Source organism: Danio aesculapii, chromosome 9, assembly GCF_903798145.1.
Source record: "Danio aesculapii chromosome 9, fDanAes4.1, whole genome shotgun sequence".
Taxonomy (NCBI): domain Eukaryota; kingdom Metazoa; phylum Chordata; class Actinopteri; order Cypriniformes; family Danionidae; genus Danio; species Danio aesculapii.
In genome coordinates this window covers 5,154,640-5,172,377 of record NC_079443.1, presented here as the reverse complement: position 1 = coordinate 5,172,377, position 17,738 = coordinate 5,154,640, and the positions used below count along the sequence as shown (strand labels likewise).

The following is a 17,738-nucleotide window of genomic DNA, read 5'->3' as shown; positions in this document are numbered from 1 at the left end:
GTTTTACTAGTTAAGAAACAGCCAATCACATCGCAGCAACTCAATGCATTTAGGCATGTAGACATGGTCAAGACGATCTGCTGCAGTTCAAACTGAGCATCGAAATGGGGAAGAGAGGTTATTTAAGGGACTTTGAACATGGCATGCTTGTTGGTGCCAGACGGGCTGGTCTGAGTGTTTCCGAAACTGCTGATCTACTGGGATTTTAACTCACAACCATCTCCAGGATTTACAGAGAATGGTCTGAAAAAAATATATATATATATCCTGTGAGCGGCAGTTCTGTGAGTGCAAATGCCTTGTTGATGCCAGAGGTCAGAGGAGAATGGCCAGAGGTGATAGAAAGTTTAGGTTTAGAAAGGTTTAAATTTTCCCGGGTTTGCACGCGCAACAATTGGGCGGGGCTTATGTTTCATAGGCACATCACGCCGAAACGGCTAAAGACTCGTTATCAAGATGATTCATTCAAACCACTATGAGTCGACTCACTTTTTTTTTCTTTTCTTTTTTTTAATGGTTTTAAACACTGTTCACTTTAAGATTTAAGATTTCAGATTTAAGCCTTAGCTGGATATTTCACTTCACTTAGAGCTGTGTTACACACTACATGGAACGTCATTTTCAAAAACCCATAATACGGGCTCTTTAACTAATGTGAACGATTGGAGCCTTATTGCACAGTTAACGTACAATAGACCTATACATACTCTGAATTTTCCATCAATATTTTAGCATGACATAGACCAGGTTAATGGAAAAATGTTAATGTTTGAACTATTAAGTTAACCAATTTAATTTCCAAACATTTGGTGTTGTAATTATGGCGCTATTAATATTAATAAGTACTATTAATAATTATTCAGTGTATTTTGAAGTGCAAATGACATCAATATTGTGAACGTTGATTTTTATGATATATTTAATTTATGAATATCGGCACATTTATTCTGTCAAGTAAGGGATAAAGTATATCCAGTTGGTTAGTTTTGCATAATTAATCCCTCCAGGCTTTTATCACCTTAAGACCGTAAGAGACTGAAGAGCTTTATTCTGTGAAAACAACTGCCAAAGTCAACAAATTTGCCACAAAACATTGTTCTTAGCCTTAATAGTTGATTCTAACTATTGATTAAAAGTTGAAATCATTGTTAGTGAATTGTACATGCATGTAATTAGAAACAATTCTTCACGAAATGTGCTTACGTTTCATTGAAACACTGTGTTGAAGAAGAATGGGTTATTTTTGTTTGTCATACTAGGAGGGCTGTGGTCTGCCCGATTATTGATGTCATCAGTGACGAGACATTTGAGTACATGGCCGGCTCAGATATGACCTATGGGGGATTCAACTGGAAGCTCAACTTTAGATGGTATCCAGTTCCTCAGAGAGAAATGGACCGCCGTAAAGGGGACCGGACCCTTCCTGTAAGGTAATCAATCAATCAATTAATTATTTAATTAATAAATTTATGCATTCTAAAATTTACTTTGCATTACATGTCATTGTATCAAATTATGTTTGCTCAGTAGCCTATAAATTATTCACAGATGACACTATGAATGACCCATAAGCTGGGCCAGACAGAATCAGCAGACTTTTTTTGCTATTTCGGCACAAAATTTAGTCACACAAATTTGCGGGTATATAGGTGGAATGATTTTAGGAGTATAGTAGCTAAAACATAACACATTAACACAAAAACAGTAACTTTTTAACTGTTATTTAAGGCTTACAATGCAAATCCTATTAAAAAAGAAACAAAGAAAAAGTCTCTCATATACAGTACTGTGCAAAAGTTTTAGGCCAACATTAAATCTGTTGTTTTACTCATGATATGATGGATATGTGTGACCCTTTACCACAAAATCAGTCATAAGTAATTTTTTGGTCCATTTTTTTTTTTAAATTGAGCTTCATACAGGGTAAATACATTATCTTTCAGTTGATGTATGGTTTGTTAGTATAGGAGTTAGATTAGAGTTTGAATTATTTTGGTTTAATTGTTTAAGACATGTGAAAGACAATGTTGGAGAGAGGCTGTTTGTCCTGGTTTGAGCTGCAATGTTGCTTGCAATATTGTCTGAATTGATGGGATTGTAAAAGTTAAAAAGTACAGATAGATATTAATCTATTATGCCATTCCTTCTGGAAATGGCTATCAGTGATAACAGTTTTCATTTTCAGCATGATAGTGCTCCGCTACTTGCAGTGAAATCCTATTTGGAGCAAAGAAAACAGTTGATGAAACACAGCCAGTCATGAAATGGCCTCCACAGGGTCCAGACCTGAATATTATAGAGGCTTTATGAGATCACCTGGACAGAAAAAGAAAGATATGAGACTCTATACCTAAAGAGGAACCCTGATAAGGGATAAAAAATCCTGATATTGCACAGCACGTTATTTCAGAAAATGTTCGGACAATTAGGAAATGTTGTGCTTGTATTGTTTAGTTTGCACATATTTCCTATATTTTCTGTTTGTTTTTAATGAAAAGACTGATTATTCTGTAGGTTGTGCCAAGGTCTTACTTTTGCACAGTACTGTATATCTACTAAAAGTCAGAAAATATTACTTTACAAACTGTATTATACATAAATCATATACTAATTTGCATATTATTCAGTGATAAATCTGAAATAAATCTAGAAAACTAAATTAATAGTCAGAACTATTAGCCCCCCCTTTGAGCTTTTTTTCTTTTTTAAATATTTCCCAAATGATGATTAACAAAATGTTAAGGGAAATGTTCACAGTATGTCTGATGATATTTTTTCTTCTAGAGAAAGTCTTATTTGTTTTATTTCGGCTAGAATAAAAGCAGTTTTTAATTTTTTAAAAACCTTTTTAAGGTCAATTATTAGCCCCTTTAAGCTATTTTGGATTATTAGCCCCTTTTGGATAGTCTACAGCAGTGTTTCCCAACCTTGTTCCTGAAGGCACACCAACAGTACACATTTTTAACCTCTCCCTAATCAAACACACCTGAATCAACTTATCATAACATCAGAAGAGACTCCAACACCTGAAGTTAATGGGTCAGAAAAGGGAGACATCCAAAATATATACTGTTGGTGTGCCTCCAGGAACAGGGTTGGGAAACACTGGTCTACAGAACAAACCATCATTATACAACTTGCCTAATTACCCTAACCTGCCTAGTTAACCTAATTAACCTAGTTAAGCCTTTAAATGTCACTTTAAGCTGTATAGAAGTGTCAGGAAAAATATCTAGTCAAATATTATTCACTGTCATCATGGCAAAGATAAAATAAATCAGTTATTAGAAATGAGTTATTAAAACTATTATGTTTAAAAATGTGCTAAAGAAATCTGCTCTCCGTAAAGCAGAAATTGGGGAGAAAAATAAACAGGGGGGCAAATAATTCTGACTTCAACTGTATATGTTTAGAACCATTTACATAAGTAAATATATAATCTCAATGATGGGCTAACAAATCTGTGTAAATCTTCAGATTTCTGCGAGGGCAGATTCTGTGTGGTTTTAGGCAATGATCAGATGATTCTTTAACACATCAGCTAACATCAGGGTTCACGTCAGTTAATTTAGTTATTGATGCTTAGTGCACATAAGAAATCAGTTCCTAATGAGATTTTGTTTGATTCCTTTCCACAGAACTCCCACGATGGCAGGAGGTCTGTTCTCTATTGACCGAACGTATTTTGAAGAGATTGGCACCTATGACTCAGGGATGGATATTTGGGGAGGGGAAAATCTTGAGATGTCTTTCAGGGTGAGGGTTATTTTTTTGTGCTTTTTTAAAACGTTAAACCGATAGTTCAATCAAAAAAAGGAAAGCCTGTAACCATTCACTTCCGTAGTATTTGTTTTTCCTACAATGGAAGTCAATGGTTACAGGTTTCCATCTTTCTTTAAAATATTCTCTTTTTTGTTCAACATTAGACAGAAACTCATAAAGCTTTAGAACCAATAGTGAGTACGTTTTTATTTTGGGGTGAAACTATCTATTTAAATAAGAACACAATATAGGAGGACAAAATGTCTTTCATAATGACAATGAGTGAATTAGTAAAAATACAAATTTCTTTAATTGGAACTATTTTTCACAGAATGTTGTTTTCATTGTAATTGTGTAAATTATTCTGGTTTCCACTCAATTCCTTCATGTTGTCTCAACAAAAATTGATTAAGTTACCTTATTAGGTTTTATAAATTTAAGTGGATGGAACAAAAAACAATTAAGTTGTCCCACAAAGCTCATGAATTGTGTTCTTTCAGCTCACTTTAAAAAAGTACAGCGGGGAAAATAATTATTCAACATGTCATGTTTTTTTTCCTGGGAATAATATTTCCAAATTAGCTGTTGACATGGAACTGAATCAGGATATCTTCCGTCCATTCCATATTCGTTTTCAAACAAAAAAGGAAATCTAAGAAAACGAGATTGGCTTGAATTTAATTTTTTGGTTTAAGGTAGGAAAATGGACAAACGACTTTAAAATTCATTATCCACATGTAGGCGGTGCTGAAACACTCTTTTTCCTCTGATCTGAGCTTGTTGACATCACCCTCAAAATAAGTCATATATATATATATATATATATATATATATATATATATATATATATATATACGTAAATAAAATTAAAATAGGAGGAAATAAAATAAAAACAAATGGTACCCTTTATTATAGCCCCAGGGCCCAATGTGTTCTTATTCTGGTCCTGCAAACAACTATTAAAAAAAAAACAAAAAAAAAAATCTGTAAGTAAACAATATAAATTATTATTATTATTATTACAGTAGCTCTGAAACAATCATGCAAACCAGGTACTGCTCAGAGATATTTGCTCAGCAACAGGTGCACAGCAGCAAGAAGTTTGGCGGCCAACTAGGTTTATTATTATTATTATTATTATTATTGTTACTATTATTATTATTATTATTATTATTATTATTATTATTATTCATTCATTCATTCATTCATTCATTCCTTCATTCATTCATTCATTCATTCATTCATTTTCTTATCGGCTTAGTCCCTTTATTATTATTATTATTATTATTATTATTATTATTATTCATTTATTCATTCATTCATTTTCTTATCGGCTTAGTCCCTTTATTATTATTATTATTATTATTATTATTATTATTATTATTATTATTATTATTATTCATTTATTCATTCGTTCATTTTCTTATCGGCTTAGTCCCTTTATTATTATTATCATTATTATTATTATTATTATTATTATCATCATCATCATTATTATATAGGTCTTGCTTGGAAGCAATCGTGCATACCAGGTTCTGCTCGGAAATAGCTTTCTTTGCTCAGTATCAGGTGCACAGCAGCAAGACATGTATCAGCGAACTATGACCTTATTTTAATGACAAATGTGTAAAAATACTGATCATTTACGTTTTTATAAAATTTATGCATACGCAATGAATGTAAGCCTGCTAACTGATCAAATGATAGAATATGTAAACTTAGTTTATATATATATATATATATATATATATATATATATATATATATATATATATATATATATATATATATATATATATATATATATATATATATATATATATATATAAGAAATCAGAGGTCAGAAGCTCAGATTTGGTTGGCTAATCAGAGGAAAAAGGGTGTTTCAGCACCGCCTACTTGTGGATAATGAATTTTACAGTAGTTTATCTGTTTTCCTACCTTAAACCAAAAACGAAAATCGAGCCTAAAATGGCCGTTTTCTTAGTTTTTCTTTTTTTTGTTCGAAAACGAATATGGAATGGACGGAAGGGACCCTGATTGAACTGAACCAGATTTTGGTAAAAAACCCAAAAAATACAAACATAAAACTATAACAAAACAAAAAATTACATACAATGGACTGACACTTGGACTCACAATGGAGAAAGTACTGAACTACTGAAGCGTATTTAATACTTTATATAAAAGGTGATGGCAGCTGAAAGACGTCTCTCATATGAAGAATGACGTCACATGCATTGCATAGCAGTTTTCCACAGACTTCAACAGAGTGTAAAATCCTGATGGTTCTGTGGGTCTCGTCTATCAAATCTGAGCTTTATTTGTATGTCATATTGGATTCAAGGCAGGTGATTGGCTGGGCCATTCTACAGCTTGATTTTCTTTCTCTGAAAGCATTTAAGAGTGTCTTCGCTGTGTTTTGGATCAATGTCTTGCTGAAATGTCCACCCTGGTTTCATCTTCATCATCCTGCTAATGTAGATGTTGGACTGAAGCAGTTAATATTGATTTACACTGACGAAGTGCAGAGGGTTGCTAAAGAACTACCGAGAGATTTCAGCTGCTGTCTGGGCTTTCACTGCCTTTCTACACCTCGCTTTCTTCATGTGTTCAATACTTTTTCCCTTTGTCATTTCATTTTATTATGCATAATTTCATTTGTTTTCTTTGCATATATGCATTTCTTTTTACCAACATCCGGGGACAATTTCAAATCAACAGCACCTTTAGAAAAAATGGTGTCGTGTTCAATACTTATTTTCCCCGCTGTAGTTTGAACAAACAGCAAACATCATTTTTTTGAGTGTAAATGATTTGATTCTGAAAATGTTGTTGATTCTGATGCATTTTGTATGTATGTACACAGATCTGGCAATGTGGTGGATCTCTAGAGATAGTAACATGTTCTCACGTCGGACATGTGTTCCGGAAGGCCACACCGTACAGCTTTCCTGGTGGGACTGGTCAGGTCATAAACAAGAACAACAGACGATTGGCTGAAGTCTGGATGGACGAGTTTAAAGATTTCTTCTACATCATCTCACCAGGTAATACTCCTGTTATTAAATCTGTAATTGATGCTTTATTGTTTGAAGCTTAAAGGGATAGTACACCCAAAAAATGAAAATTCTATCACTCTTTACTTGTTTCAAAACTTTTCGAGTCTTTCTGTTGAACACAAAATACACATTGAAGTGCCATGTCTTTAAAAATGGAAATTTAAATTCAATTGTATTATGGATGCTCTAAAAGGAATTGCAATAGTCACATTAACCTTTAACCAGAAGTTAATCTGTGGCTAATAACCCTTGCTGTGCTTTTAGCGCATTGTTACCATTATTTAATTTTGTTTATTTCCTACACCTCCTCTAAAGCACAGCACTCCACACACTTTACACACACCTACTGTAAATTTCTTACTGTAATTCCCTAGCCAAACCTCTTAATCTTTCCTTTTCAGTGCACCCTTTCTGCCTCTCTATGTCAACATTGTGTATTGTAAAGCAAAGAACACTTTAGGCAGGCATCTGAGGTGTAATTTTTGCTGTCAAACATTTCTTTTTCATGAGGAGAATTCGTATTTATTTGATCATTGTGTTGACACTAAAAAACGTTATAACTCTATTATTGAATGTTTTAAATTCAAGCATAATTTCCCAAAAGAATGAGTGTCAAATAATACACCCCCCTTTAGTATGAGTTGCCTAACTGGACAAAGACTTATATTTAGTCATTATTTGGGTAGCACACATATTCTGAATGCCTTCGGCAGAATTCAACTGAGCCATTTTAATCTAGATTAAATCCAAGATTATTCTGTATTAGGAAATATGAATATTAATAAATATGAATCAGAAATAAAGGAAATAAGCAGCAACGAATAAATCTTTTTATACAGTATTTGATTGTTTTAGTACTAAATGTACAAATCTTTACAAAAAAGCACTATTTTACGTGGCATTAGTTTAAAAGACCAGAGAAATCCCCGTGCAGTATGATCGGAAGTGGACATAAGGCTTAAGCAAAAATGGCATGCTTTTGAACTGGAATGTGTGTCCCTTGTCTACCTGTGATCCGAACGAGCAAAATGTGTCTTATTATCGTGTAAACAAGGCAGCATCCGTCAAGTTAAATACACTGACTCCCTCTGTCACATCTGCGTAGTCATCTTTGCCTTTCTCATAGTAATCTTCATAAACTGACCATCAGGTTATTGATCACCTCCCTGACTAGGTCCCTTCTCCCCGATCACTCAGCTTAGATGGCTGGCCAGCTCTAGGAAGAGTCCTGGTGGTTTCAAACATCTTTCACTTACGGATGATGGAGGACACTGTGCTCATTGGAACTTTCAGAGCAGCAGAAATTTTTCTGTAACCTTCCCCAGCCTTGTGCCTCAAGACAATCTCGGAGGTCTACAGACAATTCCTTTGTCTTCATGCTTGGTTTGTGATTTGACATGCACTGTCAACCCTGGGACCTTATATAGACAGGTGATTCATACAGTCATTAAACTACACCATTGTTTGTTGTGAATATGCACCCTCTAGAGGGGAAAATACAGATTGCGCCTTTAATTTCTATAATTTGTTTTACTGAAAAAATTATAATAATACTATTACTACTAATGAATTAAAAATACATAAAATATTTCTGTTCCACAACCTTTCCAGTGATATATTTTTTTTAAGTTTATTTATTTATTTATTTTTTTATCTTTAAATAAAATATATTAAACCTGTTATTCTTCCCAGGTAACATCAATATTTTACCTTCATTCAACTTTAAGTGCTGTAACTGTCCCACATCCACCTAAAGCATTTTTACATCCATCTGCCTCGCTCACGTTTGCTGATACAGAATGTTTTTTCATGACAGTCTGTAGTGGTCATATCCATGGGACACATATTTCACCCTGCTGAGAGATTTTTCCATCTTTTATTCATGCCTGGCTTTGCGCTAGGTGTCTGAGTTACGCTCGGCTGCTCACGTATTCATGGACGTTCTGCTTTTCTTATCTGCATTTTGCCCCCAGGGAGACCTGGGAAATGTAGTGCTTTAGTGGGGTTAGAAAGCCTCAGTATCCTGTACAAGGACAATAATGAGATTAGCCTTTACTGAGACCTCTGTCAGTTGACTTGAGAGGGAACGATTCTGGAGGATCTCAGTAATAATGTGGAGAACATGAGGGGGATCGTTCCTGGAAAGACGTCCCAGTGGTGCTGTTGTGGTGTGCCGAATGGAGAATGTGTGTGCGTGCATTCGTGCATCACAAAACTGTAGAAGCAGATGAAAAACAGCCTTTTGGCTAATTCTGGCACATTGTCCTTTTTTATTGTATGATTAAGTCTGCATGAACTGGAAGCTGCGACCGTTTTTTTTATTTGTGTTTTTTTTTTTTTTTTTGTATTGTGATGCAGTTCCTAGAGAAACGGAAACGAGAAAACAGTGGGAGTGGCTTGTTTTTTCTACTGTGAGCTGATTGAATGTAGTTAAGTAGGCTTTTCATTTAAAAAGATTTGGAAGAGTTAATACAACCGACCAACCGACTCCTCATCCATTTCTGTTTGTTGTCAAAATTGACAGTTGGAGGGGCGTGGTTAATTATGTTAGCCACGCCCAATACCTCAGACAGACAGGGTCTTAAAATGTCTTAATGTGCAAAATGTAAATTTTAGGCCTTAAAAAGTCTTAAATTTGCTGAAATATTGTGTTATAGGTCTTAAATCATTTTAAAAAGGTAAAGCTACTCAATCGGGCCGACATCCATCCAATCACCAACAATCTGTCTCAATAAAACCTTATTTTTTCTGTTTACGTTTTTTTTATTGCCAGGAGATACAATTCACAACAACTTTTAGACATTTTTACAGCAAATTCCCCATTAAAAAGGAAAGGAAACAAAAAATAATGATATGATTCCTCATGATAATAACAATTCCAGTATAAGTCTAATATTTAGTATTAAATGGTCTTATAAAGGGTCCTAACATTTTAAATTTGACTGGATGAAACCTGCAGAAACCCTGGACAGAGCTAATTTAACTGAAAACAAACAGGAAGCGCATTTTCAGATTTTAATTGTAGATTACAAGGGCAAACTTTTTTTTTTCTTAATTTCATGCGCAGACGATTTGTTTGCCACAAAATTACCAATGTAGCGCAAAAAAAATCATGTGGTTAGTTTGGATTTCATACTAAAAATGTACTTAAATGTGCATTGTACCTTAAAATAAAATAAACCTGAAATACAATAAGTAATTCAAAACTGGTTATTGAAACTTTTTATAGGAACTATTGACATTCAAAATTGTCAAGGTTTCCTGTCATTGTTGGGTTTGGGGGGTAGGGTAAGATCATATAATAAGCTTCATTTACGGCAGTGGTCCCACTCTTTTTAAATATAAATATAAAATATAAAAAAGCTCTGCAGTGTTTGTCTGAGATAATTAGTCTGCTGAAATGTGTATTTTCCATACAAAATATGAAGCTGATTGGTTAGTTCTTGTCACGTGACTCACGGTGGGCTCTTAGCATTCTGAAGATGTTGTCAACTGGGTGTGCTTGGAAGGCACGAGTGCATTGTGCCGCTTGCACATGTTGCTGCGCTTGGGCGAGTCACTCCCAATATGCACACAAGCCGTGCGCCTCCATTGGAAGTAATGAACTTGTGCATGGAAATGACGCGATCTGTGAATGGCCCCTAGTCAGCCTAAAGGTTGCCGTCATTTGCGATATTCAACAGTTGATCTGCTTGCACGGACATGCTGGATTCACCTGGTTTGTTGACAAATGGGTTGTGGATCTATTCCTTAGCAGTTCGTGGATCCTTCACTGGGTATTTTCCCCTTCGCAAAGGAACTTTCAAAATAAAAGATCATTCAGAGTCGCATAATAAATAAAATGGAAATAATTAATGACTTCTTGTGCAGTCCAGTACTAATTTGGTCCAGGGATCTATGCCAGTCAGTGGCCCGGTGGGGGGAGACCACTGATTTAAAGTATAAAATGCATTACATCCATAGACCTCATAAACCAACGTGTGTATGTCACTTTTACAGCTTTCAGCTTTACTCCCCATTCACACGGGCCGTCAGCATCAACGCTTCCCATTGACTTTCTATGGGTGACGTCAGGTGTTTGCCGAACTGGATTATGGATCCATCGGCGCCGCTTCAGTATTAATGTATTAATGTTGAATACTTTAGCTCACCCATCAACATGATTTCTTTACGAGTCCTGTAGAACAGTGGTCCCCAACCACCGGGCCGGTACCTGTCCATGGATCAATTAGTACCTGGTCCGCACAAGAAATCATAAATTATTTCTGCTTTATTTATTATCTGAATCTGAACAATCTTTTATTTTGAAAAGTCTTTTATTTTGAAAAAAAAAGCGTATTCTCGCTCACTTAAGTGCCAAAATTTAACCCACAATCTAACAAAATGTGTAAGAAACAGATGTCTTTGGAAAGTGTCTTTGTGAAGTGGAAAATGCCCAGTGAAGAATCCACGATCTGCCAAGGAATGGACCCGCAACCCATTTGTCAGCAAATCAGGTGAATCCAACATGTCTGTGTGAGAAAAATATCAACTGCTGGAGATTGCAAATGACGGCGGCCAGCGGCTGTTCACATATCACATCTTTTCCACGTGCAAGTTTGTTATGGAGACCCGCCGCTTGCATCTCAACTGCCGTTAGCGCACAGTGAGTCATGTGACAAGAATTTACTGATAAGCTTCATTTTTTTACGGAATATACACATTTCAGTAGACTATTTATCTCAAACACAGAAAAACCGAAAATAGCAGTGGTTTTTAAAAAACATAAATAAAACTTGTATTAGATTTGCAGCAATGTTTTACGAGATTGACAGGCATCCTTGTCATGAGGAAATGCACGATGGTTGCCTAGCAATCCACTTACATTTCCATCACACTTCCGTCACCCTCCACCCCATCCCCCCTAAGTGCCACGGTAAAATTGGTAAAAAGCGTTGACCAGTCCACAGTGATAAAAAGGTTGGGGACCACTGCTGTAGGATGTAATGAAGATGACAACTCCCATGATTCCACTCTCAGTCATGACATTATCAAAATATGCCTTTGTTTGTGGTGAATACATGCCCTCTAGTGGCGAAAATTACACATTGTTTGTTTGTTTGTGTGTGTGCGATAGAAAATAATAAATATTGTGGCCTGGTATGTCTAGTGTTGGTTTCTTTGAGAGAAGCTATGGTGTATTTGGATTGAAGAGGTTTGATGTTGAGCAGAAAGAAGTCTTGATTTGTATTTTTGCTAATTGAAAAGAAAGTTTCAGCCGGAAAGAAGGTTATATGACCATTTTCTTGGCCTAATGCTATTACAAATGTTTATTGCTTTATGTATTCAATTCAGCGGGTAGAAAACACAAGCAGATGTTTAGCGTAATATTCACACTTGAGGTTTTGGATGTGTGCCCAGCCCGGAAAGCATGCGCATAGATTTCTATTTTTGCATTTGGCAAAGCTTCTGTCCGTTGCTTTTCAAGGGGTCCGTTGGATCAGTCTATGAAAATCCTGGGATTTAAACCCATAATCCTGTGATGTTTGAGCTACTGGAAGGTGGCACTTTTTATTTGAATACTGATCTACGTAGATAAACCAGAAGCACTCTGAGACACAGCAGCTACCATCTGCCCTAATCAGATTTATTATTTTATTTTTTAAACAAAAAAGGATGTTTTATCTCCCAAATTTGATCATCGTTACTGCCGCTGTCGTATTATTATTATTATTATTATTATTCGTTCATTCATTCATTTTCTTTTCGGCTTAGTCCCTTTATTAATCCAGTGTCGCCTCAGTGGAATGAACCGCCAACTTATCCAGCACGTTTTTACCCAGCGGATGCCCTTCGAGCCGCAACCCATCTCTGGGAAATATTATTATTATTATTTTGTTCAAATATTATCCAGAATATGTTCTCTACTTCTAACCCAAAACAAAGCCAAACAAACTATACATCAATCAGAAGCTTATTGCTTTCAGATTATATAAATCTAAATGTCCAAATATTGACACCTATGATTGGTTTTGTGATCCAGGGTCACGTTTTGTATGATCACGCACATTCATCAAGCGTGTAGAAAAGCAATGGAAATATTAGGCAGTTCTGAAGGCAAAAGGGGGTCCACCCTGGCACTACTAAGGTGTACCTAATAAAGTGGCCGGTGAGTGTACAGTACATTTTATGTAAGTGATCAATGATCGCTGTGAACGACATTGATAGTTTGCAACAGGTAATAACTGTAGATGTTTAACATGAACTGATCTTTTACATTAGGCTGAACTCAGAGGAGAGATATAATAGGGGACACAAGAGCACATACTGTAGCTTAGCCCCAGTGATCACATCTGAGAGCAGCTCTGCCCCACGGGCATTTAACCAAACACACAAGATCGTTTATCATCTGCACCACAGACAGCGAGAGAGATAAAGAGAGAATAGGTCAGAAAACAAGACCGAAAAAAAATATCAAGGCAGACATAAAGAGAGAAAATGCTAGACTCTGGAAGAAATGCAGAAAGTCAGCAGTCAGCAGAAAGACCTGAATTCATGACACTTCAGCTGTCACTGTGTTCTCCGATCGCCAAAGCCTCTGGGAAGTCAGCAGCTCTGTCTTTCACTGTGTGTGTGTGTGCGGTGCAGATGTATCCTTTCTGTAGTGCCACACATAGGAGAGACCACACATCTAGGCCATCCCAAAGTAGGCCTGCGCCTCTTTGTTTAATATGGAGTGACATTAAAAACATTACAACTATTCAAAATGTTGAATTTGGCTGTAAATGCTATGATATAAGAGAGATATAAAGAGATATAAATATAATAATAATAAAAATGAACTTTTAGTGTGAACACCCCATCTGTGCCTCTAGCTCAGAGGTCGGGAACCGTTTTTCAGCAATGAGCCATTTTGCATTTTTTAAATAGCCATTGGGGATATATAAGCATCACATGACGAGCAAGTCCATGTATTAAGAAATGATATTTTATTGATTTTTAAATTTTTTTTCCGCCATCAACACTCATAAATGTTGTTTGAATTTACGTGCGCAAGGTTACCATAGATATGCAAGTATCATACACTTTATTGGTATCTGATTCAAGTTAATCCACAGCGCTGCACATGCGCATTGGTTGAAATGTCCTTTTATTTTAATTCTTATTCATTTTGCTGAAAAAAATATACAATAAAAAGGTCATTTTTAATTGTATATTTAATAGGAAATTGATTTTTAGTGACGGGTTTAAATTTTTTATTGAATGGAGACAGCTGGAGAGCCACATATTTTTGGTCAAAGAGCTACATGTGGCTCCCGAGCCATAGGTTCCCTACCCCTGTTCTGGCTGATAAGCAGTTTGGAGAATGGGTGTGATTTTAGTGCGAGCAGAAACAATGCCTTGAAGAAATTGAGCTTTTATTGAACAGTGATGCTGAAGCTCCCTCTAGTGTCTGATGTTGAAAGGTGCACAGCTTTCAAACAAGGTTGTAATCAGCGTTGGGGAAAGTTACTTTTGGAAGTAATGCTTTAGAATATTGAGTTGCTCTCTAAAAGTTATTAGTTGCATTACTTAGTTACTTTTTATGGTAAGTCACTTTTGTTTTACATTTCTGACCTGGCTGAGGCTTGATCTCTTTCAGAACCTTTTTTTCTTTCTTTCTTTCTTTTTTTAATAGAGAAGTTCTGCGATTAACAATGCACTGCAAAACCTTCACCTACATAAGAAATTCTAAAATCCTAAGAAATAAAAAATATTTTAGGATAATGATAATGTTGCATGCAGTTTTGATTGTTGGCTGATTGTCATTTTTACTGTTGCTCATCAGTTGGCACAGTTAACCTCTTTATATAGACCTGTTTTTTTATATAGTTATATATAAAACTTTATATAGTTATTTTTCTGGATTTTATATGGAGTATAACAGCAAATTAAAGTGTATGTGTGTCTGTGAGTGTGTGAGAGTGAACACTTTTTATTGTTGTTCTGTGGAAATGCACAACCCAGGCTCAGTCTGAAAACGTAGTCCTGCGGACGTTTCTGGAGACCGCGAAATATGTCCCGGGAGGTACGTATTTTTGCAGTTTTAGTTTTCGCGAATCCGCGAGAGGCCGATGTGTGCACTTTTTCGCTTCTCAAATGTCTCTCGCGAGTGCCGTTCGCACCCACGCCCACGCTGTTCTTGCGTAAACCCACCAGAGGCCGCTGTCGAACGACCGTCTGCCCGAATGGCTGAATGATTGACTGGGCGATCAGCCGGCCGACCCACCCTCCTCCTTACCTGAATCCAAACAATTTTACCGATTGGCCCGCCCGCTTACTTCTCTAAACCCAACCAACATTTTACAAAAGCCGTCCAGAAAAAGAAAAGCCCTCGTCTGATTTTTTTTACCACATTCTCACCCTTTTATGAACTTTTTCACATTATTTCTTGGATTCTGTTTTTGTCTTACTTAATTTCTGGAACTGCTCTTCCCCGGACTCAAACCCAGTCGTCGTCAGCTCCTCTCTGCATATTAAGTCCACCGACGTACAGGACGAGCCAACTGGACAAACTGGTTGGGGCGAAAAAGCCCTCCACACGAAGGTAAGCGGCCATCCGGTAAGCGCTAAAAGGAACGGCGTCATACCACCCCGTAGTGTTCGCTTAAATTAAATGCAGCCATACGTACCTCCGGCTACATAATTCGCGGTCTCCAGAAACGTCTGCTGGACTACGTTTTCAGAATGAGCCTGGATTGGAAATGCACTAGACGGATGTGCATAAGAAGTTCATGAGTAGTTAAGAATGGGTTAATGATGATGTGCCCCTCCAAGTAAAGTCACGATATAATTATATATCAACACAGGTAAAGGTGATGTTCCATTAAGATATTTTGAAATTGTTCCCACTGTAAATATATCAAAACTCAGTTTTTGATTAGTAACACAGTAAGATTTTCGTTTAGAATGCTTACAAGGTGATATTTCTCAGTAATTCCGGTTCACATATCCAAATAGTTGTATCTCACCCATATAGACACAGGTTAAAGAAACATATCCTTATAAAGTATCAGTGGAGAGCTTATTTAATCAGCTTTTTATTATGTATAAATCACATTTCCTCATTTGACTGTGGTCCAGGGTCACATTTATTCAAGTTGGAGTCTTGAGGCAAGCATTCATGGTTGTTTGGTTGAAAATATATGATTTGTGTTTCTCCAGGTGTGGTTCGGGTAGATTACGGAGATGTTTCTTCGCGGAAGGCTTTGAGAGAATCTCTGAAGTGCAAACCATTCTCATGGTACCTGGAGAACATATACCCCGATTCTCAGATTCCCCGCAGATATTACTCACTTGGGGAGGTAAGAGATCCTTTCATTGGCCATTCTTTTATCCGTTAAGAAAACAGCGTGAGTCTTTAATAAATTGTTACAGGTTAACCGATTGGTTTGTAATGTTGTACAAGTATATAGATCTTCTGTGTAATAATAAAGGAAAATGGTTTTTGAGAATGGAAAAAATACTGTACACTACCAGACAAAAGTGTTGTTGTCGATCCCAGCTGTACAAACAACAAATAATAACTTCTAGTTATAGACTTCTAGTTGATAATTTAGAAAAGTGGTAGAAGTTAGATTTTTACAATGAATCATCTGTTGAACTGCATCCCAATCATCACAAATACTGCAGAAGACCTATTGGAACCCGCATGGACCCAAGATTCTCACAGACATTAGTCAAGTTTAGTGAAGGAAAAATCATGGTTTGGGGTTACATTCATTATGGGGGCGAGCGAGAGATCTGCAGAGTGGATGGCAACATCAACAGCCTGAGGTGTCAAGACGTGCTGCCTATCACATTACAAACCACAGGAGAGGGCAAATTCTTCAGCAGGATAGCGCTCCTTCTCATACTTCAGCCTCCACATCAAAGTTCCTGAAAGCAAAGAAGGTCAAGGTGCTCAGGGATTGGCCAGCCCAATCACCAGACATGAACATTATTGAGCATGTCTGGGGTAAAATAAAGGAGGAGGCATTGAATCCAAAGAATCTTGATAAACTCTGGGAGTCCTGCAAGAATCTTTCTGTGTCATTCCAGATGACTTTATCAATCAGTTATTTGAGTCATTGCAGAGATGTATGAATGCAGTCCTCCAAGCTCCAGCTCCACCTCCCTCCAGCTGAACAAAAAAGGCTGTTATGCCGGTTTTACAACGCATGAGCGACGCGCGACAACCAAGTAGCCTGCTTTTAACTACCGGGACTCGCACCAGCAGAAGAGCAGTGCGTGTGAGAGGCGCGCGGGTTCTCTGCGCACACGCGGAGATGCGGCAGTTTGCTTTTTGATTAAACACTTTACTTTCACCAGCGTTGGTTCTGTTGCACATAGAGAATAATGTCTTTATTTCATAATTACCACTCTTAATATATACACTTCCATATGAAGTAAATAATATCTCAATGCATTTACTGGGGCACAGGAGATTTTTACTGGGGCACGTGCCCCAGTAAATAGGGTCTAGCGACGCCCCTAAATAAAGCCCTGTATTATTTACTATAAATGTATGTGGGACTGTTCTAAAAGTAATTGACTTAAAGACTATTGAAAAGAATATGCAATGAACTAAATCTTGAAACTTTCCCCTTTTATATTAGATCAGGAATGTTGAGACCAATCAGTGTGTGGATAACATGGGTCGTAAGGAGAATGAAAAGGTTGGATTCTTCAACTGTCATGGAATGGGCGGAAACCAGGTAAGAAAGCTATCAAATAAAAGGTTTGCCTGGCTAATACACTTAAGTTTCTACTAGAATTCTGCTAATTTCGCAGACCTTACTTTTATAGTTCCACACTTACAGTCTGGCAGAAAGTTTCTTGCAAATACAAGGGACTAGGGCTGCACGATTCTGGCTAAAATGAGAATCACGATTTTTAAAAATTAATATTAAGATC

General features: G+C 36.6%; 1 protein-coding gene across 1 annotated transcript in view; it reads left to right on the top strand.

The window, feature by feature from the left end:
• galnt13 (UDP-N-acetyl-alpha-D-galactosamine:polypeptide N-acetylgalactosaminyltransferase 13) overlaps positions 1–17,738 on the top strand; it is an 82,391-nt gene that overhangs the window by 33,485 nt on the left and 31,168 nt on the right. Inside the window, exons 6-10 of the mRNA XM_056466104.1 lie at positions 1,260–1,430; positions 3,639–3,756; positions 6,632–6,812; positions 16,008–16,147; positions 17,441–17,539. Coding sequence (XP_056322079.1) covers positions 1,260–1,430; positions 3,639–3,756; positions 6,632–6,812; positions 16,008–16,147; positions 17,441–17,539 — 709 coding nt within the window. The remainder of the gene's footprint in view (positions 1–1,259; positions 1,431–3,638; positions 3,757–6,631; positions 6,813–16,007; positions 16,148–17,440; positions 17,540–17,738) is intronic.